Raw genomic sequence first — 25,380 nt, forward strand, 5'->3', positions numbered from 1 at the left:
AGGGATTTTCCAAACATAAAAGTTAAAACGTAGGGCATAAAATCCCTACTCAAAAACTGAAGTCAAATTAAAATAGGGAGTTTACACACATGGAAGTTAAACCCCTTGGGAATAAAATTCCTACGCGAAAAACAAGTGAAATTGGAGGTCAAAACTTGTAACGATGTAAAAATAAATATTGTGAACAAACATCCTGCGCGAATGACCCCAAAATCATCGGAAGATGAAGGAAAAACCGTCAATTTTTGAAGAACACGTGACTTTTTGTGACACTTGCTTGATGTTTTTTTTTCACTTCACGACTGATGATGGCAGTCTTTCCATGACCGATGTTTATGTCCGTAACACAACTTGTACAAAAAGGAAAAGTCGGCCCCTCTTCTGGAACGTTTGATGAAAGTAAATTCATCATAATAAGTATCTTTAAAATTGATTAAATATGTTTTTGCTGATCAGTATTCATGTTTTGTTATATCGCACGTATGTAACTTCAACAAAAGAAATTTTCACCATATGCGCGTCGCTATAATCTTGAATTATTATCCAGGACTATCGGCTGCTAAGCCATTTCCCTGCACGAAAAGACAAACAACTTTCTTGTTACCATCAGAGGGTTTGTAAAACTTCCTTAAAAAGGGAATTTCCCCATTTACGACGTGTGACGTCATTTCGAAAGGGGGAAAAACGAGGCTTCATGCCCCACAAGAAATTCCTTAGGGATTGTTTTCATAAGCGGGGATTTTTTTTTAATGAAGTAGGAATTTTTTAGGGACAATTAGGGATTTTTTGTAATTTTCGTAAAAATTCGGGAGATTTAAGAACTTTTCGGGAGGTCGAGCGATGAAGCTAAAATTCGGGAGATTCCCGAAAAATTCGGGAGACTTGGCAGCTATGTAACGGGATTCAACTGTATATATACATACATTGAGTACATGTGCTTTCCCCCCCCCCCCCAGAAAAAGTTGAAATGACGGCCCTGGGGGGGGCTGATTGCCATATAAACAAAACAAGGCCTGTATTGGGATCACAAAGAATAGGGCTTTCATAAAAAATAAAAATCAATATTTTCTTCCAAAATGACACTTTCAACGTAGTCAGATACCTTAATTGGTGTTTCTTACGAAGTAACTACCTTGTGCAATTATGCATTTTTGCCATTGTTTATACCAAGATGTAAATGCGGATTGCAAGTCTTTTTTTTGTCACATCCTCCAGTGCCTTTGTCGCTGCTCGCTTCACTTCTTCCAAACCTGAGAATCGTTGTCCCTCATCCCCATGCAAATTCTTTATCCCAGGAAAAAGTCACGTGGGGCCAGACCAGGGAAATAAGCTGGTTAGTGAGCGAATCAACATAACAACTATTTTTCCCATATATTTATGATTTGAAACAAAGAAATGGGATAATGATCAGTAAGTTTTCAAATCAGAATTTTAATATATTCTTTATTGTATTATGTAAATATAAAAATTCAACAGGAAAAAGAACAACTTAAGAATCAACAAATATCACAAACTATGTCATATGTAAATCAGTGGATTTCATCTGTCAAAATATCTAATTAACACTAATATGTAAAGACTAAAAAACCAGTAGAGATATACACACACACAGTAAAACCTTTCTTTTGCAGTCACCGGTGGGACAAAAAAAAACTTGTCCATAAAAAAGGGGTGGCCGGCGACCAAAGGGGTTTGAAACGGGGGTTTAAGATGGATAAAATAGGGGAAAAACCTTTAGCAAAATGCTAATGTAATGATTGGTTGGATGTCTACTAATTGCGTACCTCCTGTACGCATTTTTGTGAAAGTGGCTACTACTTTTTTCGCATTCTATGATTTTCTTTTGCATTTTGCGAAAAATGCAACCGTAGCTTAAACCCTGGTTTGAAATTAATACTTTTATCATACAAGAAGAAATTATTATTTGGCCATAAAAGAGGGATGACTGCAACTGACAATGGGTGTCATCCCGTCAGTACGAAGGGTTTTTACTGTATATACATGAGAAATTTCATTCAACGGTAAACTCTGTTGATCACAAAACAAATATAAATTTTTACAATAGTTGATGAGGGTTGTGACACTTCAAAAAAATTTATAGATCACAACCCCCCTCCAACAAAGCCAATACTTAAAAAATTGGATTTTTTTGTTGAAAGTTTGTAAGTTGAGGAGTCTGTTTTCAAAAGGGAACATTTAAAAAATTTTTTTACATTAAATAACATAAATGTACCATAATTTTTAGAAGAAACGGTGCATTGCTGTAAGCATTACACCTACAAAAAAAAGCCTATTACCAATCTAAAATTTTTTCAGAAATGCTGCAATGCATACAAGTGCCACATCTTTGAGAGACTTTCTCATAAAATCTGAAACTGGTCAGTTTTGTAGCGGATGGCCCTTCTCAATAGTATAAAAACCATTGAGTTGTTCATTTTGCCATAAAATTGCACATGATTGCACAAACTGAGATATCCTGAACTGATATGAACATAAAATTTTTTTTAGTTAAAAGCTTTCAAAACACAATTTTCAGAAACAGAAATGTTTATAAACGATGCACACCTCAAAATAGAACTTTTAAACGTGTAAACACTGCGGTGCACTTCCAGAAGTTATGGTAATTTGTGCCAATTAATTCGCCAATCATATGCTTGCCCATTCCATACCTAAAGGAACGTAGCTAAACCAGGACCATTTTTTTTTATCTAGTCAATTCCAAACATCTTTGTTTCTACACAAACTTATCGGGATTTGAAACTAGGAATATTAAATTCAACCAAAGCATGGTGTGCAAAAAGTGTGGCACCAAAAGCCAGACTGTTTCCATTATACACAACTATCTACATTACAGGAGAGAACACAATGTTTTGTGATTTTTCGGTGACATATGCTAACCGTTTTATTTTCACGTTCAGTAGTTGAGGAGTTTATGTTCAAAAGGAAATATTTAAACTTTCACTAATTCACAATAGAAGTAGAAAAAGGCATTCCTCTAGAATGAAATGCTTTACAAAAATGGAAATAGCCCAAGCAAATAGTATGTAGGGGGGAGGTTCAAGTATTACGTCAGCAGATTTTTAGCCAGATGTGACTCCCTTCCCCCATCAGCAAAACTCTGACCCCCCCTTGTCAGCAAAATTTCGTCTCAGCTCTGCCTCTTATCTCCTAATGCATATTGAGATCAGAGACTCGTGGGGAGAGAGGCGCACCCCTATGCCCCCCTTTGAGTATAAAGGTATTTTCTTCTGAAATTTTAATTTTTTTAAAATATTTTTTGCATAAAAAAAATAAAATTTTGATGCAAAAAAAAAAAAAAAAATTTTAATTAAAATTTCAGAAAAAAATATTTTTATCTATTATTATAATAAATTTATGATAATTTTAATGCTGTTTGAAGGTTAAAAACTCAAAATATCTCTTTAAGAAATTCATTGTGACCCACCATTGTGAAGCCATATATTCTCAACCCATGGTCTGCTGGCCAAATGTGGCTCTCTGGGTTACCTGATGTGGCCACCTCAAACCTAATTTTGTAAAAATGAACTAAGCAACACATTTACAGATCACTTGAGCGACATGCTTAACAGTTCCAGAACACTTAAGTGATCTATGGCACTTTTACAGATTCCTAAAGTGGCCTTTGGCATACTTTTAGAGCACTAAAGTGGCCTGCAGTGCCGTTCTACATCACTCAAGTTACCCACGGCACATTCCCAGATTACTTGAGTGATCCGCGGCATAATTACGGATCACTTGAGTGACGCACAGACAGCTCCAGAGCACTTAAGTGGCCTGCAACACATTTCTAGAACACTTGAAGAATCCGAGGAAAACTTAGAGATCGCTAATATGGCTTTATAGAAGATTATAGGCTCTATAGTGGGAATGTTAGTTCATGTGCCCACAAACAAACAAGAGAAAGTTTTTCTTGTTTTTGGTACATTGAGTAAGATGCCATAAAAATATTTCATATTTTTATAAAGGGTGGTTGATGATGTAAAAATCATTCAAACCCTCCCCCTCCATCCCCGTAGATGCTGACATAATACTTGAATGACCCCTATAGGATTATTAGAACATTTAAATACTATGTTGATAAGTGAAAATTTCAGAAAAAATGAGAATGTTCTCCCTTTTTGAAAATAAGCTCCTCGGTTATTTTGCAGAAACCTGATCCAACAATTTTCTTGATTTAATCAAGGTTTTCAAAGTTCTTGTGTGAATTTGACTTCAATTTAACAATTCCCTTGATTTACCAAACAAAACTGTTGGTTCTGTTCATTTGCAAATCATTGTTCGACAAATCGTTATTAAATCAGTATAAGTTTTTGATACTAACAAACATAGATCAAATAGAGAGCAATAACTTTTTGAATGATGAAAATGGACTGAAACACCTCATTATCATATTTATCAGGCATAAATCCAGAGCAGAGTGATGTGGGTGATCCCCAACTTTCAAGAGCCACAAATAGCATGGAAATGAATGGTGATGTCTTATAAAAAATACAGGACTTATGGCCACCATACTACCTTTACTGTCATTAATTAATCTCCTCCCTGGACAGGTCACCCTGAATTTGTGATTGATTTATATACATTTGAATGTGCAACAACATAATTTAATGTCAATTAATCTCAGTAACCATATTTGGAAAATATTAAGAAGGAAAAACTAATCCCTATACCTCAGTGGGCAACACATAAGAAATACTGTCTTTTACGGGGATTTTTTGAGAAAAGTTGTTTTAGGGAAATTTATGTACATGTAAAAGCATATCAGTTTAAGCTACAACCAATACAAAATGTTTGCCTTCAAATAAAAAAAATATTGAACAGAAAACAAGCACAGCCAAATCTCATTAACACAAAACCACATAACATGAAATATCTCTTGATGCAAAATATGTGTTTGGTCCCATCTAAATCAACAATTTTTTCAAGTTTATCAGATAACAGAAAATAATTTCTTTGATTTCTTTGGTTTTGTGGTGACAAGGTTTAACTGTATTCCAACAAAAAAAGTCTTAAAAAGGAAATAAAGCATATACAGTCGGCCCTGCTTAACCGAATATTAACAATTCCAGCACACTACATCAGATTAAGTGGGGATATCCAATTATGCAAGGAACAGTTCAATTGCCATTTTACAATGTTAGTATAATTTGTATATTAAAAACTGATGAAGGATCAATATTAATAAAGCTTCTCAAATAAATCAGATGTAGAAAATGGAATGAAAATTATATTTATTTACAATTACCACAATACCAAAGATTTCTATTTTTCATTAGGAAAGTTAGCTCTCTCTACTGGCTCAACAGAGAACAAAAATAAATTAATTAAACATACGTATTGAAAAAACTTAAATAATTGAAGGCCAATACCTACTATTTTTTTCTTTAAATCTTAACCCATTAAAGACGACTTCAATTTTTTGAAAGAAAAAAAATACTGAATGGAAACACTCTCACCATTTATTAGCTAAGAAAAAAAATTAAAATGTCAAATGGCAAATTTTCCTATCAACTGCCGTTAATGGGTTAACTTAGTAACATATTTTTCTCTAATTCTAATTGTTTCATTCAATAGAAACATTATGTGTATAGTGGCAGATGTGTATTAACAGTTAAAGTGAGAAGCATAATATTTGATTCAGCGGGGGAAGTCATTAAAATTATCAAATTTAATTTATTAAGCAGGGAACTTTAACATCACTATGGGAGAAATTTTGGTGCCAGACTATTCGTTTATCCACTATCTGATTAAGTGAGGCCAATTATACACTATCAAATTTCTTTCAATTATAAGCTACGTTGTAGTCAATAATAAAAATAAATTTACTTATTTAAAATTTAAAAAAATACCTTAACTATGAAAAGAAATTGATATAAGTAAAAAAAGTACTTGAAGAATCTCTCTAAAAATTTTCTACATGTTTGATGCAGAATCAAAACTCTAGTCATGACTTTCAACAGGAACTTCATTGACATTGTGGTAATCTTCTGGATCAATAAACTGAAAATATATAATAAATATTTATGCGTGGAATGGAAATTTTGAACAACTAAGAAAAGTATCTATAAAAATAGTAGAAATTTTTATATTGTGCTAACACTTTCGATTTACCAATTACTTTAACATAATTGTCATATTTACCCGTGCGTGTGTGTGTGTGTGTGTGTGTGTGTGACTATAAGATGCACACACACACAATTTTTCCTTAAATTTTTTTCTCCATCATTGTGGGGACAGACAAATGGTTGTCTTAATGCAAGAGAAAAAAAATTCAATATACTGATGCCTACATGCTCTGTATTCTCATCAAAAGAGTTGTTCACCTTATCATCAAGTATGATACTTTCTACAGATTTTTTAAAACTTTTTTTAAAGAAATTTAAAGAAAATTTAATTTACTTTAGGAGAATGCTACTCATTTTTATCCAACAGAAATACTGCCCTAGAGATCCACAGAATTAAAAGATATCCCAAAGAAAGTTTAAAAAAGTTATACCAAAATTTTACACTAATTTACAAAGTTATTAACTCATACATCTATTTTATTACAGTAGGGAGCAGGCGCACACTACTTAGTCTGTGTACAATGACTGAGAACAGGTTTGGACTTGTTAAAAGAAATTTCAAGACTGTCAAAAGGAGGCGAAACAAGATACAACATCAAAAAGAAATGTCTTACTCTATCTCTGAACTTTTTTTACGGGGTACATGATGATTATTAGTAACAAGGCGTGGTTAACAAATAATGTGCATTGACAGAATGAACAAATTAATTTAATTCCAAAAGAAAATAGTTATGAAGGTTATTAAAAAAGTTACGTGAAAAATACATCTCACATATTTAAACTTATGATACCACATACATTCTGAATTTACTCACATCTTTCATTTCCAAGTAGCTCAATGCTGTCAGAAACGAAGACAATGCATAGCCCTCTTCACCAAGCATGTACCTAAATTTTCATAAAATTTGAGAGTTTTCCAGTCTTTTCAAAAACATATAACATGATATATATACACATACAATCAGGCCAGTCATTTGGGGGGGAGGGGCAAAGCTCAGGCTTTTGAAAATACACTAAAAATGGTATATATATATATATATATATATATACATACATACATACATTGAGTACATGTGCTTTGCCCCCCCCCCGGAAAATATTTGCTCCCCCCCCCCCCCTGGAAAAAGTTGAAATGACGGCCCTGCACACAATAATTATAGAGGACATCTGATTTTCACACAGCTACAGAAACTAATCACATACATATTACACACAATGCATATATAAATGCAATCATACAATAAACTCTTAATATTGAAGTCATTCAAAAATCCTAGAAAATCGTTTGGCTAGAACATTATTGTCAACACCATTTGAAATTTAGTTGGGTATTATGTCTGTAATATTTATAATTATTGTAAATTCCTTGTCATTAGAACTTCAAATAACAGAGCAAACTTGCTTACTTTGCATCTATCAATGACTGAAGTGCACAACACTCAGAGACCAAGTGAGGCAAATTGCTTCTCACCAACACATACGAGAGAACTGGAACAAGCTCATCTGCCCCACTAGATATAAAAATACAAGTATATATAAATAACAACATATATTTCAGTTTTCCTTTTCAAATCTTAATGAGGAAGTTCAATAACACTTTAAATGATTAGGGAAATAGCATAAAAATAAATTAAAATTTTTTGTTACCAATCATATAATCCTAGGAAAAAAATATTCTGTAAATATCATTTCATCAAAACATACATGTAATTGGGTAAATATCAACAATTAAATTTATAGTGCTAAAATCAAATAAAATTTATTAGATTTTTTTATCAGGCCATAGATCTATTTATTTCCTTTTTTTTTTAATGCTTGTTAATAATAGTCTATCACAACAAATTAAGCAATCCAAAACAGCTATGTTGAAAATCAAAAAGTTTTCAGCTTTCAGCCTCCAAAGGCATAAAATTACTAAAAATATTGAGGACTCAAAAATATTCGGAAAGGGGGAATAAACCCAATTCCATAGGTAGCATGGAAAGGGAGGCAAACATTGGGGGCAGCAGGGCCCCATAAGCTAGATGCAAATTTGCACCTATAGCATACAATAATTGCAAATGGTTATTCACAAGTCATATATGTATGCTAAATACTATGATTTCTTGCATATAATCCGCAGATTATATGTTGAGAAAGGATTCAAAATTTTTAGTGCAGATTACACAAGGTGTCCCGTAAGTCCTAATTTGGCATTTTTCTCATCAAAGTTTCGTCGTAGAGGGGTGATTCCCCTTTAAAAAATGCTCAAAATGTGTTCAAAAATCAACCTGTACCAGTTTTGAGTAACAGTACAGTGGGTCAAAATAAGAATACCTGAAGTTTTATACGATTTCCCATGACATCATACTTCTAATTAGAAAGTTGTTTCCCTGTCTCTTTTGAGCCCAATTAAAAAGTACCATGTTCTTAACTGTAATGTTTGCTGACACATTTGAATTAAAAAATCTGAGAAAAGTTGGAAGGGAAGAACAACATAAATGAAGGAAAGAAGTGTTGTCTGTAAGTTTATGCTGTTCTTTCCCAACTTCTCTCTCTCTCTCCAATTCTTAAATTCAAATATCTTAACGAACTTAGACAAATATATATATATTTCTTTCTTTTTTGTTGGCCTCAGGAGACTGTAAAAATACAGTGTGTCACAAATAAAAAATATAAATTTTTATACAGTTCCACCTGCCCTCTAACTTCCAATTAGAAAGTTGTTGTCCTGTATCTCCCTAGGCCCACAGAAAAACTATGTTTCTTAGTGCAATACTTGCTGAGATATTGAAATTCAAACTCAATAAAATTGGGAAAAAACCAGCACAAATGAGGGCAAAGAGCATTGTCCGTTAGTTTTTTTTCTTTCAAAACATTTCTCTGATTTTTAAATTTAAATGTCTAGCGAATATGGCAATTAAAAGCATATGATTTCTTTCTTAGTTGGGGTCAGAAAAGACAGGGCAATAACTTTCTAATCAGGTTTTCTGGGACGGTGTCCGCATAAAAATTAAGATTTTTTGTTTTGTAATAAACTGCATTTTCACTCTCAAAACTGGTGCAGAGTGATTCCTGAACAAATTTTGCATTTTTTTAATTACAACCATACCTCTACAACAAATGATTGATGAGATAAAGACCAAATTAGGTCTTGCCGAACACCCTATAGACTACAAAATATTATAGACAGCTCATAATCAATTGATTAAAAAAAATTGAAGTTACTATGAATATTGGAGAAATTACTTCAGCATTTGGCAAAGTGTCAATCTTGAACTCGCTTATAGATTACAGGACCGTTTTTCAAGATATTTCTTTGAAAACCCTCGCAATAAAAATTCACTGAATCATAAATTGCAAACATATTATTTATAGTTGTACTTAAAAGATCAGTTATAATCCCAAAACATGCAAAACTTAGTTATTTTCCTGTTGATTTTTGTGATAATATATAGAAAATTAAGTAACAGGGACTCACACCATATGTCAGAGTTGATCTTTGGAAAGTAAAAAAGTCATAAAGTAGATCACTAGATTAATTTTGAGGCCAACTTCCCTGGCTTACATGGTACAAATTTTACACTTTTTGGTGACATATATTTCATATCTTAGAATGACAAATCTCTCTGCCTTAGAAGGTATTTACTTAAAGAACCTCAATAAAACTGAAGGATATCCAATAGCTTTAAGTAAAAAGATAAATCAAAATTGTATCAAGTCACAATTCAAATAATAATTTAGAAACTATATGTTTACATACATCAATCTTTCACTGGCTTCAGCAGCTTGCTTTCTTCCACACAAAGAGAGCTTTTGACAGACATTAACTGTGAGATAAAGAAACTTTGAATCAATAAGATACAATGAAAAGACAATTATGCAGTCATTTCTACAGAATCATTGAAATTGAATATCAATGAAATTTATTACCGCAGGTTAGATGTTTGAAAACTCGCACATAAAATCTCTGCACATGAAGGTTTGAACAGAAATTAGCAAAAGAAGGTTCAAATATTAAATACAGTCGAACTTGGTTAAAATTTGAAGACCAAAGTCACAGGAAAAAAAATTCAAATTTTCTAAAATTTGAATTATCCAGTTAATCTATACTGGATCTGCAAAGTTACAACAAATTGAAACTTAATCATCAACATTCACATAGGATAATTGTTACAAATTATTAAAATTTCATCATCAGTTATGAAACTGTTTCCCAATTTTAATCATATACAATTATAATAATTAATCTTAGTTGCTACATTATTCCACTATTCTGGAATCAGCATTACTGCAAAATTTCTTGATCATGCTGAAAACCTGATTTAAGGAAACAGTTCATGATCACTAGTAACGAAACTGTTTCCCAAATTTTGCTTACCATTCTTATGCTATCAAGGAAATATACCTTAACCAGTCAAGTGGTTACGACGGCGTTTGCCGTCGCTGCCATATGTAATGTCGGTGCCTACGATGGCATTTGCCGACGCGCAGACTTTTTTCGGTCTTTTTCACCAGTCAAGTGGTTAAGACAGCATTTGCCGTCGCTGATATGCGTAATGGTGTTGCCTACGACGGCATTTGCCGACACGCAGACTTTTCGGTCTTTTTCACAGAGATATGACGGAGTAATTTGTCATACATGTGCTGCCATCTCTGTACAGCCATCTTTCTACTTTATTATCTCATCACTAGATGGAGGTGACAATTATATTTCAAAATCTGAGATTATTATTACTATTATCTTTGTCATGTTTTGCAAAGCTGCATCCCCATCGCTTTTGTTTCAATTTCCAACTCCCTTGCGAAGATGCATCTGTTTTATTACTCACATATCTTTTAGCAAAGGTTCAACCACTATGGTTCCACATAAATCCTTCAACAGCATTTCTTTTAGTCACAGGACATTATGACTGCCCTTCCCCACTTTTGGGGAGTCATATAATGTCTCGACACATTCGAAGCATAAAAAAACATGCTATAAAAAAAATATTTTAATATTTCAAACTTCCAAGAAAAGGAAAAAAGAGGGAAAAAGCATGCGCGTCTTCAAAAAAAAGTGGGCACTGCGGGTAACGCTCGGAGAAATTAATTGGACAGTTGACTGGTTAATTAACTTATTACAATCTGATCATTCTGATGCTTTCCATACTCTTAATGGTTTGTTAACTCTTACATAAATTATCTTTCTAACCACAAAAATATTTAGATTTTGAATGTTACATCTTGATGAATACGTTGAAAAGCTTAATTGGTATTAAGTGGTACACAGTCTCGATGCACTCCAGCTGCACAATTTTAAAATGAGCATTAAATTATCAAAAAAAAGAGCACAGGACAAACAAAATTTTCAAACTTTCATGTGTTGTTCAAAATTTAATGTTTAACAACATGAATGAGAAAAGCGAAGTTTGTCTTCATTTGCAGAATTTTTCCAAACTAAATTTTCTTTAAAAAAATCATGATTTTTTTTCCTCCAACTTCTTTATCCAAAAGGTTAAAATTAAACAGTAAATTTTAACATTAAATTAGATATAAAACTCAAGGCGAGTTCATAAAAGTTAAAATTATCCAAGTTTTACTGTATTTTGTCCAATTCTTTCATTTATGAAAAAAAAAAAACACTTTCCATTGGCTGAACGTTAATTTATCATTACCAATGATAAATTACGATACTCAAAAATACTAATACTCTACATCAGCAATTTGCACCTGATGTGAAAAGAAAAAGCGTACCAAATAAAAATGAAAAATGAGAACTAAAAACACTATATATAATAAAGACACATGCTTGTATATATGCCCAGATGTGTCTCAAAATTTTAGCAGAAAGCACCACAGGTATAAAGGTATGAAAACTGCTGTTGTATATTTCTGAATAGTACTGATACCTGTATTAAACACCTCAACACCTTCAGGCTATTCAAAACAAAAGGAGGGAAATGTTGACAAATAATGTACTACTGTTTGGGCTCACACAGTGAATGCCATCCATGTGATTCTCAAAAGATAAGTGGTCAGTTTTAGACCATCCATCACACAGCCCTGATCTGGTATCTAGTGACTTACTTTTGTTCTGAAGAAACGTTTTAGAAAACTAACAGCATATATATGATGACGACATGATAAAAAATGAAATTACGTGATTCTGGTAGCCAGTGATAAATTTATGACATTGGGGCACAGAAACCATTACCCATACCAAGAGAAAAGTGTATTTGTTCACCGAAAAAAAAAGTTCCTTTCCTTGAATATTTGTATTTTCAGTCCTTTTTTGCATTCGCTCTAAGCCAATATCGCTATATGGCGATGTGGCCTGGGTATCCCCCAGTTTAATGGTACTCACTTTAACACGCTAACACCCTTTTTCCTCCAAAATAGAATCTGTCTATAAGGGTGCATGATGGAATCTGGCAATATTAAGAAAAGTAATGCACATTTTCATAGCTGGGGGAATAAGGCATGCATTAAGCTGTGTGCTTGGGCAGTCTTGATCGTCAGGTGCATGCTCATCTAGGGACATATCCAAAATTAGCTTCTATGCTTTAAAAAATATGCAATAAATATGCAAACCGATCGTGACCACAGCTTTCAGCCAGAAAGTTTTACGCAAGTCTCTCTGATGCACCAACACCATCAGGTAAATCCTACTCATCCAATGGCTCATGACTTGTTATTTTGGACACATTATACATGTATTTAGCAAATCACTCAACGACAACAAGAGCATGAGTAGCCTAAACATACACTTAGACACAGTAACTCTATTAGTAAGGAAAAATATTTATTCCCACCACTCGTCTCCCACTTACGTTTTCCTTACTCTATGAAAAAACCATGAAATAGGCATAAATCTAAAAAAATCTGAAATTCTGCCATATTTTATAGTAATGCTAAAAAAGCACAAGAAACTACTGTAATTAAGAAAAAAAGAGCATACACACCTAGAACCGATAATTTGTCTACAAGGGATATCAATGAAGACACCTTCTTTAGTTGCTGTATGCAGTAAATATAGACATCTTCATAATCAGATAGACGATCAGCAGGAATGCCAAAATCATATGAAGTCCTCTGACAGTTTTGCATTGTCTTAAAAACTTTCCACTCAGATGGTATGTTGGAAATTCTACAGAATGACAGAAAATAAAAAATAAAAAAAAGCAAAAGCACAATGACATATAATTAAAATTATTGATAATTCAAATATTAAAAAAAATTAAACTTGTAAGTGCATCTAAATAATAAATGATTGCCAATTTCATTTGAGTTGAAAATATTAAAACCCACTAACATCCTTATCAGAAAAAGATGTTCGTATATACAAATAAAGTTACATTGTTTGTTCATCAAATGAATGATAAGCTGTTTGATTTAGTTGACTCAATAATCCATTATTGGATGTATACACCCATTCATATGATCGTGAAAAAACCAGAAATACTAACAAAGGAAGAGTAAATTCAAAATGTTTAAAAAAAGAACAAATTTGACAAAGATTGCTGCTTACAGATTAGAACTCACCGAAAAAGTGTTGTAATAAGAGGCAGTAAAGGCGATATCAGAGAACATTCAGTGGCTTTATAGAAAGCAGTATCTGCTTCATCTGGTAACTGTGACTTGTATGCTACGAAGGTGACCTCCATAATGATATCAGTACTATCACAAATATTTTGAGTTATTGCTTCCAATGTTTTCTGCAGGTGCTCAATTTTTTCTTTCTGGTCTTCCAATATATTTACCTCTGTCACTAATGATGTATTGCCATCATGAGTATTTAAATTATCTGGAAGACTCGCTAAAAAATATCAAACATTACAGAATATTAACAAATACAAATTTGATTAAATGAATTCACAGTAATATACTCTCAAAAGAACTAAAATCAAAAAAAAATTTGCGAAATCATAAGAATAGATTATTCAAGTAGTTTTACAGATGGAATTATTTTAAATATACAAAAATTTGTGTTTACGTAAAATGGTTAAATACTAATCTGCCTATGACACCTATACCGTCTCAGATTTTTCTGATGTTTTTAAATTAATTAGAATGTTTTTTTTAAGTCAGTAGGGTTTCAAATACACCCCAAGGGGTATGTGAGAAGCTGCTGAGGAGTACACAGGATGTGTTTCATAAGAAAGAAAATAACATAATTATAAAGATGTGAATGATTATGACATACAGCAAGGGGGTCAGTCCTTGGTTCCTTTTGTGTATGATAATGGGTTTCTTAAGTAAATGATAATTGAAAAGTGGAAACAGCACAGCAATACAAATATTTTAAATATTTGTGGCTGGATAGTATATGCTGCTATTAATATAATAAAACAAGAGAGTTTCAACTACAATCATATCAAAAAATTTATTCTATCATTTCTTACATCTAAATTACATTACATATATTTTACCTGGAAAAAGAGATATGTAATTAGAATATTCCTTCAGGAGTGCAGAGAGAGATTTCTTTAATTTCATTTGTACCATGGTCAGCCACTGGAACAAAGGATGATTGCTACACCTGCAATACACATCCTTTTAATACATAAGTATTATTTTTCTTCTACAGCAGTTGTAAACACAATCTGATTTATGGTTTGAGAATTTTTTTTCTTTTGTTTTTTAATGGCATGTAATTTTATATTCAATCAAGTTGAAATTAAGCATGATCTAATGTTACAAATTTAATAATTAATTATTGTCATTAATAAATTCCATAAAATATTAAGATCACCAATCAATTATTTTTTTAATTTCTTTTATACCACGCCAGTGAAGTAGAGAAATTTGAAAATCTCCTTTTGTCAATCAGAAGATTAATAAAAATTATGACCTAAGATTCAGAGCTGGAAAATATTGGCAAATAGCAGCTTGAAATACTTATTTTGTGGTTAAAAAAAAAAAAAAAAAATACTTCAGAGATACTCCAATGAAACTAGTTTTGTCATCATTCATACCTGAAGGTTCTTTCAAATATTCTTTGGATTACCTCAGATGCAGGAATTCGCATTGGATCTTTATCAAAATCTAGTAAATCAGACTGAAAATCAGAAGGAAGAGAGAATTAATTAATAAAATTGACCAATATATACTTTAAATACTTTATACGATAAAAAGAGAAACATGTTCTAGAAAATGTGTATCGATTAAAAAGCTTTCTAATACAAAACTACTAAGTTCAAAATATTTCAAAGATGATAACAATGCATAGTGAGAAAATAATACAGATTTCTCTTTATGTTACTGAAAATGGTAAGAACATAACTATTTTAAAGTTGTCTACCTGAGCAGCTTCATAAAATAAGACTTCTAGGTAGAGTTCTCGCTTCTCTTGCTGTACTGCATTTTGACAGGGCCCATTCTGTGTCATACCCCTTGAATATAGTTGCAAGGTTAGATAAAATGTAAAGATAAAGTAGCACATAGATAAATCATACAAGTATGACTCTTTCTCAATCACTTAAACTTGGAAAAGAAAAAAAATACAGATTACTACTCTTCTTATAAATATTTCTAAAGGGGAAAATGGGCTTTCTAACTGACTAACTTTTATACTAAGGAAGAAATCGTCAATTTCAGCATGTTCCACATGAAGAAACATGGATATAAAATGCTGTGATTAAAATAAACTGTTTCTCACTTCAAAGCTTGATTCAATGCTTTTTCTTTTTCTTCTTTTTGCTTTTTTATTGCTTGAAAAAAAATTTATTAAGAAAAAGAAAAGAGAAAGTAAATTTCATAACTTTCATTAAAAAAATTTACAATAAAAAACTTAAGTTACATTCTTTTTTTTTCTTTTTTGTTTTTGCTTTGATAACATATCAGGTCTACTTAAATCTAGTATACGCCTTATTTATCATACACTCTGATCAAAAATTATCAAACCTATAAATTTTTGTTATTATATGTCGACATTATAATGCATTCAATGATGAGAATAATAATTTAGTAAAAATATATTTGAGAATCGGAGCAAATAAAAAAATTAAGAGAAAAATGAAAAATATAAAAATATTATTCAGAAAACTTAATCCACTCTTTTTTTTTGACAATAACATAATAAGTGCAAACCGATACAAAAGACAAAAACAGAAACAAAAAATACATATAAATACATAGATTAGGAACATTTACTCTGTGACCCCAAAGGACTAGGGTGTCTTTCCAGTAGGTCTACTACTGGCAGACAATCTATTGTCTGCTGATACATGGCAAACCGTCATTTATTTTTCAAGGATTTTTTTTTTCAATTCATGTTATTATTAAAATAATCTTTTACCTTTTTAAAAAAATATTTGTTACTTAACCTACTTATCTTTAATTGATTGCTAAGCAATTTGAAATTTTGAACTAAAAAAACTGATTTTTTACTACAGTCGATTCCCGTTTTAACGATTACTGTTACAGCAAAAACCTCATTTTAACAAAAACTTTCCTAATCCCCCCAGATAATTTTAACAATTTTTTTTGGAACAATGTGAAAATTTGGAATTCTTTTATAATGAAACTTCATTATTATGAAGTGCTTTCTCCAGTCTCTTGAAGTTTGTTATAATGGGATTAGACTGTATAACTCAAAAATAACTAATAAAATAAAGGATATTTCTTGTCGCTTAGCCTTTGCAATGCTCAAATTTTCAGCTAGTCGTCTTTGAAGTTCCAACTGCTGTAAAAAGAAAAAAAAGTGATCAACCTGGAAATCACAGTAGCCAGTTTTTGAAAACCTCTAAAACATTGAATTGCAAATAAATTATTTCCCCACTTATTCATCAATAAATTTAGAAAGCTTTTATTCACCTTAATGACAATGTCCTACTAACTAACATGCAAATATATCAATTAGGATTATAAAATTTCAATATAAAATTTCAAAATAAAATATCGTTGACTGAAGATATACAGAAGTGATTTTTGACGCAAAAAAAAAAAAAACCCTAAAAAATCAGCATATTATTCGTACCATCCTAAATCATGACTTTTTTTTCATCACACTTGTTCATGCAACAAGTTCAACTAGTCTGGATACAATTAGTTTTTTTAATTAGCCATTCTATGGTTTAATGTTTGCAGTTCATTTCGAATGAGCTCTCACATGTGAATTAAATGACTGCTACAATGAGCACTTTGAAGAAAAAATACTTCAAGAAAAATGTATAACAAACCAAATCTATGGAAACATATAATATATAACCATTAGAACTATTTTACTTGAAATTTAATAAAAATGAATAATTTGTGATGCATCAAATGGCATACCAGATTTTGCTTAGCATATTTATCTCTAGCATTATTTATCCTAATCTGATATCGTCTGAATAGTGTGGCATTCTCTTCATCAACTTTACTGAAGACTGGATATCTAAATTTAAAAAAAAGAAACAATCAGTTGTTTGTCAATTAAGTTCAAAGAATTCATGCATTTAAAGACTGTAACTGAGAACACATATAGTTTATCACCTGGAATTACTGTTCATGCGTTTGAGTGTCCTTGGACTAGAATGTGGAGAATGATTTACACATGTGGACCTCTGCCATTTCATGGAGGTGGTTGCTTCAAGAAAGCTTTGTTCATCTGTGCTAATACTGCTGTCATTTGTACAATCACCGTCAGGAATACTATCGTTGTTCATGTGTCTTAATATGTTTGGAAACCTATTTTGATCAGTAACAGCACTAATTCTATTCCTCAACCATGATGCATCAGTTGATGACTGTGAAGAGTCTTTAAACATGAAAGTAGAAAAAAACAAACAATGCAAAAAAAGTTGCATTAATTTTCAATTTTCAATCAGAGTTTCTTGCACTAGTTTATTTTATTTTATTTAAATAAAAACATTTCAGACAACACAAACAATTTCAGAATTGTAATGTACAATTTCTTAATTATGTACAATAGAACTTGACAACTATCATTCTCATGGTTGGCATAATACTGAATTCAATGGGGAGAAACCTCTTTAACTCAACACAAAATAGCTAAATCCTGCTTAAGTCCACTACGATTTGTGATGTGCTATCACATCAAATTTATTGAAATTTCCCAAGTTAATAAATTTTCATGAAATTTCTCTTGTATATTTTAACAATTCTTTGTTTCATTGTTTTTTGTTAGTTGAAAATGATTTCTCACATCTTGGAGGTAGGATCGCTTCCCATTTTTCGGAGCCTGGAAACCTGACCAGTGGACTATGAAAGTCACAGATAAGTGCAGATGGTATCTCAAATTTTTGAGCAAAAGATGGTTTAATAAGCTGAAAAAGTATTTTTTTAGATCAAAACTTTTAAGTTACAGAAATGAAAGTTTTCTAAACTTTTGGCAATTTCATCGCTCATTTGCAAATAACAGATATTTCAATGTGCTTAACCTTTTTCTACTATAATTTGAAACTTTTCGTATAAAATTACAGATAATTAAAAAAATTCATTTACGGATGATGGAAGAAAATTGTTCAACTATGTATAAGTATTTATTAAAAATTAGGAGAAAGAGATCAAATGAAACTTCCCTAACTTGACATCTGCTAAGTCGACATGCTCATCAATATTTTTGGGGTGTCGAGTTATCACAGTTCTACTGTATAAGCAATCTATTTAAATGCACATACAAAATATATAATAGGATATCCCAATGGGTAATTGTGCTTTTCATTATAGTTTGAAAAAATAAAAATGAAAGAGAGCAATTGTAAAAAAATTGAGATAAAAGTTTTTTAAAATAATGAATAAAACATAATAATAATTTATCCCTCAAACTGATACAGTGGAACCTGAACGAAATTGAACATCAAAAGATTTTATGCAGTACAAAATGCCATATCCCGATCAATCGGAGGCCAACTTTCTTATTGAAATTATTGAAATATGAAGATTTCCAGAGCTCTCTTATATTTCAGGTGTATGAAATAATGGAATGTTTTATGTCTATTGCAACTATAGGCAAAAAAAAAACCCTAGTTCTGTTGTCAATATTGTAAACACTTTAATATATCTCTATATTCTGTCAACAATTTTCAATGAATATGGAAATGAATCGAAACAATTTGAGATTCATAATGGAAAATACCTGTGGAGACGAGAATCGATCCAGCACGATCTGCACAATCACATAACACTGATAGAGTTTGCTTCAATTCATTTTTTGAATTATCATCTATTTTATCAAGACCTATGGAAATTGAACATACATAAAATGAACTTTTTAATTAAACCATATTTTACTTTATTGAAACAAATTCAAATTTTTACTGGTTAATTAAAAACTGAGTTGAATACTAATAATATAAAATAAGTTATAAAAATAGGGATAAAAAGATACGCAAAAGATATAATTTCTTCTCTTGTGCATGAATAATAGGCCTACCTATTGTGCAGTGTATAAAATGTAGAATATGCATTACAATATGAAATAAAAAGTTCTATGCAAAGTAAAAAAAAATTGATTGAAAATAAAAATGAACATCCAAAAAATGATTGTGATCAATAGTAGTATTTTATGATGAACTTAGCAAATATTTATTGCTATTATTTTTTTCATTAGAAATGCAAATATGTGTGCAAAGCTGGTATATTAGAATGTTTCAAACCTCCATCATGTAAAGGAAAAAAGTTTAAAATCCTGACAATATAGAACATTCTCAACCCATTTTTACGATACACACAAAATTTGACAAACACATACATACTTTTTATTTAGTTTTTTTCTCAACACAAAAGAGTTCACTTACTCGAATATAAACTTGTAATCGGTCTCGAAAAAAAAAAACTGAAAGACCATTCCACTTCAACTTTAAACAGTGAGTTATAAAATGAGCAAAGAAGAGTGTTCACACAAGTGAAAGTTTATTCAAAAATATCATTTTGATTACATAGACAAATTAACACATAGTAGACGGAAAAAGGAAAAGGCATTTTTAATTTCTTAAATTCAAAAGATTATAAATGCGATCTGGAGCATGGTTTACTCGTGCATTATAACTTATCGCAATGCAACAGGATAGGTAAAAAATAGACTATTAATTCGATAAAATAACGAAAGACATCTCAGTGGATGCAATACATTTCATTCTATAATACAGTCGATACTCGTTTTTACCAACTCCCAACAAGAACGAACAATTAGTTTGTAAATGTTCGAACGTTTGCGAATGGGAAAGACTTTCAAAGAAATGACATGTTATTTGGGACCAGAGGACTATTTTGCAAAAACGTGTTGGTTTGTAAAATTGATCATCGACTGTATTGAGGTGTTCTAACATACACAAAAAATGTATGAGAACTAAGGATTGATTTGTTTGGCAGTGCAAATTCCACAATGTGATAAACTGTCAGGTATAAATTGAAGATCTTGCTTGATTAAAAAAAAATCAATAATCACTTGTCATGCTAAAATTGCATTAAATTCTTTTTTGTTGTGACTAGTTCTCAAACTGAGCAAACACAACCATACTGAACTAAAATATGAACATTTTATATAGACCATAAACCAAATGATACTCACTCACTCCATTACAATAGAGTGAGCCAGGATTTGCAGCTTATGTGAATATAACTCAGGTGAGAGTATAAAAACAAAACCTTTAAATTACAATGACAGACTTAAAAACAAAATGTTATCTCAACTGACGAAAACCCACACATTTTTCAGAGTTTCATGCAAATCACAACATAACGCTTAACTGGTCAAAGCAACAGACGAAATTACCTGGCAACACATTATCAGAGTGATATTGCTCCAATAGAAATGTTGACAACATGTGAAGGCACTGGAGGTATTTTTGGAAAGCAAGCTGCAAATAAAATTATAATCTTAACTGATTAGGAATTAAATGAAGCTGAGTTTCTTTTACATAATTTAAATCAATATATTCATTAACACATTCATAGATTCATATTTGCAAGTAAATTTTTATTTTTATTTTATGCAGTTTATTATTTAGAAACTATTATTATTCTTTTCAATTTACTGTATTTCACGGCATACCATAAAATTAGGGAGAACACTAGCTTTTTGAATGTTGGAATATGGTCTATTCTCAGTATGCCGGGAAAAGTGAGGTTCAATGAGGATCACATTATAATGCATTTGAAAGACTAATATCAATTTATATGAAATTGTGAATAAATAAACGAATCAAAAAATGAAATATTTTTTCTTTGTAGAAAGCATGTTTTGCCCAGGAATTTAAAATCAAGATTCACAGTAGCAAAAGCAAACAAAGCTAGAGCTATCAGAACAAATTTCATAAAAAAGGTAGGTATCCTAAAACTCTGAGAACAAATAAGGTTCAAATCAGTCAATTCAATAGATTCTTCGAGTCCAAATAGTAAGAATGTTTCAGAATCTGTGATGAATTTCCTGGCATGCTGTCCTCCCTTGCTGTTTTCAAGTATGCTAACTAATTGGAAAGTGCAGTATAGCCTGTAAAGAAGTTAATCACCCTATGTTTCATGAAATAAATGAATGGCCAAAAGTTTCCTACTGCAAGAAAGGGAAATTCAGAAGTTGCATAAAGAAAGTTTTTATAAGGGTATGGAGTAGAATAAAAAGTTACTATATTCCCCAGTACATTAGCTGGCATGCCAGGAAACAGCAAGAAAGACAAGCAGGCAGGAAATACCAGTGTTTTTTAGCATGCCAGGAAATTTGAGTCAGATTCCAGAAAAGAGTAACTTTTTAACTAAGTTTGCTTTCGTACCATAAATTTTGATCTATTAAAAATGTCAGATACTAAATACCATTCTCATAGATTAGATAAGCTTAATGAAAAAATTGGTAGACTGCAAGGTATTTTTACATTCTTTGATCATACATTCAAGATTTGAATAAGCAGAACAAAAAAATTAGAGAATTGCTCTCCAAAAAGTTATATTGTAACACAGAAGTGACACAGCAAATTTCTTCTTCAGAATATATTTATATCTCTAAACATGCAAAAAAAAAAAAAAGTGCAAAACACAGTATCTGCATTTTGAATAAGGCTGGCGATAATTAAGTTAGAGCGATATGTAAATGCTTAGTTTTACATATCCAATTTACTAATTCCCAGCAAACATATTTGCTACAGTAAAAACTATCATTTTATTCCAATTAATGAATTTATAAAGCATAAAATATAGATTGATATCAGCCTTTTGATTTTTCATGAAATCTTTATTGCACCTTGCTTTTAATAAAGGGGAATACAGAACAAATGCTGGAATTCTGTATTAATGATAGAATTCTTATGTATGATATGCATAATAGCACTAACACTCAGTTACAGTAGCACCAGTTGAAATCAAGTATAACTCTTAAGAACATGAGAGTTGTTCACCAAAAATATGTTTTGGAATTTTTTTAAAATAATAACATATATTCAAATGCAATGGCAAGCAATTTCATTATTTTATAAAATAAATTAGTTACTGGTTGGTTACTGGAATAGCCACTGGCACACTTTCAAAAAATAGGTGTGATTTAGAGGGCTTTTTGATGGTAACCCAGTGTTTCTATTTGGGCTTGAAATTTGAGCTATGACCTTTTCTACCTCGCACACTAGCACTAAAGGCTTGGCTGGGTTTTTCATCGTCAATTGGCAGTCATCCCGATAACCAACCAGGACCATAAATTATTAAATTTATGCATACCTCATGATCACCCTTACTGTCTAAATTGATTGCTGCAGAAACGCTCTGAAATGCTTGAGATTTTTTAGACATTGTAAATCTGAAAAAAAAGTAAATTTACATACCTGCAGTACATTTACATGTGAGTGTGCATTTGCATGTGAATGTGCATTTGCATGTTATATATAGTGTTTTGCAATGAGTATCGAAAGTGTACAAACATGTATGATGCATTCCTTCTGACAAGCATAAAGAGAAAAAAATTACACCTAGGATTCCTGAATTCTTAAAATTTTAAGATCTTCAGAGATTAAAGAATGGTAAATCTTATTTCCTGGGAATTCTGGGTAATTCCTGAAATCATATTTTTTAAGTTTTCATAGATTGAGAATAAAGTGGTCCTCACATTGAGTGGAACCCTCTAAATATATATATATTCTCTCTCTTCCCCTTTTCTCCCTCTTCACTTACTCATGGGAGACATGGAGCTCCCATGAGTAAGTGAAATAAGTGACTAGTAATGAACAGTGAAACTTTTCAGACAATTACTACTTAACCATACATGCAACTCTTATTAACATTCTTTTGGGGAATTTCTAGCACAAATTTGTATATATACCAATATGCATGCATGCATATGACAGCTGAGAAACTTGATAAGCACAAAATCTTGAAAAGGAATTTATGACTTTCACACAAATTCCTTAGCAAAAGAAATTGACTTTTAACACATAGAAATGAATTACCTTTTGGGTTTGATAATACAATTGAATAATCAACGTTAGATTAACTCAAAATTCCAAAAAGTAATTTTAACACCTAGTCAGATAGAATTTCACCTCTGGCTGTATGTAGTAACTGGAAGGGTGTATGAGACGTACACCCATATTACTATGCAACTGGATCAAGTGCATTCAGATACATCGGCCATCTTCTAAAATTTTGGCATGGGGGGACACATACTTCCTAGTTCATTGTAAGACTTACACAATGGTGTCACAACAGATTCTACAACTGCATACATGTCATTTATTTCACATAATGCAGTATTTAAACCTTAGTAATATTGTCTGCTTACAGCAATAAAGTTGTCCAGGAAGGGAGGAGCATGGGGTCCCCACATCCTGGACAGGGCTCCTAAACTGGGCCCTTTGGCAGGCTCCCAAACCAGACTTTTCAAGGGCCCTTTTATAGCGAATTTACAGCATTGAAAAAACAATAGAACATAATTGTCTAAGGCCTCAGGAATAGAGCCCTATCAGCTCCAGGATGGGGGTCATGGAATAGAGAAGCTCTGTATAACATAAGGACCTGTTAAGTTGACTTAAGTTGGGGTGGGGGGGGGGAAAGAACGATAAGAAAAAAAAAGTTCTGAAAAACAGAGCGCTGGAACATAAAGTTTGGTCGCTAAAAAGTTTTAATTCTAATATAGTGGATATTCTTAGGTTGATATTGAATTTTACTTTTTAATGAATTTCCGGGAATTCAAGAAGAGAGATTGTCAAAAATTCCTGAGAATGGGTGTGAGGAAATTCCCCTTACAAAAACTCTAAAGACACACACTAAACATTCTTTCCTTAGAAGAAAGTGGGGGGAATCATTGTGCCATGATGGAAGCAATCAAATTTTGAAGGGTATCAATAGGATGGACAAACACATTATAAAATTAGGGGACATTGGATATGACTAAGAAAGATAGGGATAGACTTTGGTGCGAAAGGGAGTTCTCAAACAGGATGGTCAATATATGTTGAGAAAGATATCCTCTCCACTTGTTAATACAATATTCCTCGAAAGAGTGGTTACATTTGGAGATGATGATTTTAGGAAGAAAATTCATCTCTGCCTTTACGGAGACTCTTAGAGGTAGAGCGCTCATCCAGGAAACGAAACTGGGGTTTGAATCCCTGCAGACGCAGAGATGAATTTTCTTTCTAAAATCATTCATCTCCAAACATAGCCAGGATGGTCAATGACTGAAATCTCTAGCTATCTGTTTTGAATTTAATTAATGACCGACCCCAAAGTATGATAATCATATCAGATGCATGAGAAACAATCTTAGCACAATTATGAAAAGTGGGAGGAATCTTAAGAAAAATAAAAATATTTTTCTAGGGATTCTTGAAACTTTGACAAGGAAAGAAACTAAATTTTATTTATTTATTTATATATATATATATATATAGCTTCCCTGTTGAATATTGTATTAGGTACAGTGTAGGTGAATAACTAGTTTTAAAACATAGTTAAAACACTTAATAAAATTGCATTATTTCCCCCACTATGCTACTAAAAACAATCACACAAGCTTCACAAAATACATGTCATTAATAACAAATTTTCATATCACATTAAAATTGATGGTGGGAGTGTAACCAATAACATGTATTATTGTCCCTCTGATAATTAATTAAAACTTCTATGATCAGTACCTGCATTAGACCAATTCAAAATAATTTAGCTTAATTTTTTAAGTATTGAAAAATCAAATTATCGAATTTTAAAGCAAATTTTTGAAACTTGAAAAATAAACTCTGTTTACAAATAAACTTGGCAAGACGCAATTTGGCATGTCGGGGCGGCCTGAACATCTCGACAACAAATTCGTAAACAAAAACTTTTTTTTTTTTGCTGGTGGTGGGAAAGACAAACGTTTCTTCCTCCACGTGATTGGCATCATAACCAATCAAAAGAAGTCTTTTGATTC

General features: G+C 31.7%; 1 protein-coding gene across 1 annotated transcript; it reads right to left on the reverse strand.

Moving 5' to 3' along the window:
* Positions 1 to 1,423: 1,423 nt before the first annotated feature.
* Positions 1,424 to 25,262, reverse strand: LOC149089788 (VPS9 domain-containing protein 1-like). The gene is made up of 17 exons (XM_089247501.1): positions 25,216 to 25,262; positions 22,692 to 22,770; positions 20,767 to 20,851; positions 19,129 to 19,230; positions 17,523 to 17,787; positions 17,322 to 17,424; positions 16,669 to 16,731; positions 15,706 to 15,758; positions 15,349 to 15,439; positions 15,023 to 15,105; positions 14,477 to 14,586; positions 13,590 to 13,863; positions 13,010 to 13,194; positions 9,829 to 9,895; positions 7,493 to 7,597; positions 6,902 to 6,974; positions 1,424 to 6,021 (listed from the first exon to the last, which is right to left on the reverse strand). Exons 2-17 carry the CDS (start codon positions 22,761 to 22,763, stop codon positions 5,962 to 5,964), a joined length of 1,791 nt encoding a protein of 596 aa, XP_089103627.1. The 5' UTR covers positions 22,764 to 22,770; positions 25,216 to 25,262; the 3' UTR covers positions 1,424 to 5,961.
* Positions 25,263 to 25,380: the final 118 nt, after the last annotated feature.

The sequence above is a fragment of the Pholcus phalangioides genome, unplaced genomic scaffold (genome assembly GCF_987345545.1).
Source record: "Pholcus phalangioides strain wild (caught in Gottingen) unplaced genomic scaffold, Ppha-v1.0 ptg000001l_1, whole genome shotgun sequence".
Lineage (NCBI taxonomy): Eukaryota > Metazoa > Arthropoda > Arachnida > Araneae > Pholcidae > Pholcus > Pholcus phalangioides.

What these genes read in the sequence shown, in the direction of transcription:
- LOC149089788 (XM_089247501.1), bottom strand. Translation starts at nt 22,763, where the DNA reads ATGTCTAAAAAATCTCAAGCATTTCAGAGCGTTTCTGCAGCAATCAAT. An exon ending in ACAGTAAGGGTGATCATGAG is followed by an intron (nt 20,852 to 22,691) that starts GTATGCATAAAT and finishes TTTTATTTGCAG; the next exon opens with CTTGCTTTCCAAAAATACCT. An exon ending in ATCGATTCTCGTCTCCACAG is followed by an intron (nt 17,788 to 19,128) that starts GTATTTTCCATT and finishes TCATGTTTAAAG; the next exon opens with ACTCTTCACAGTCATCAACT.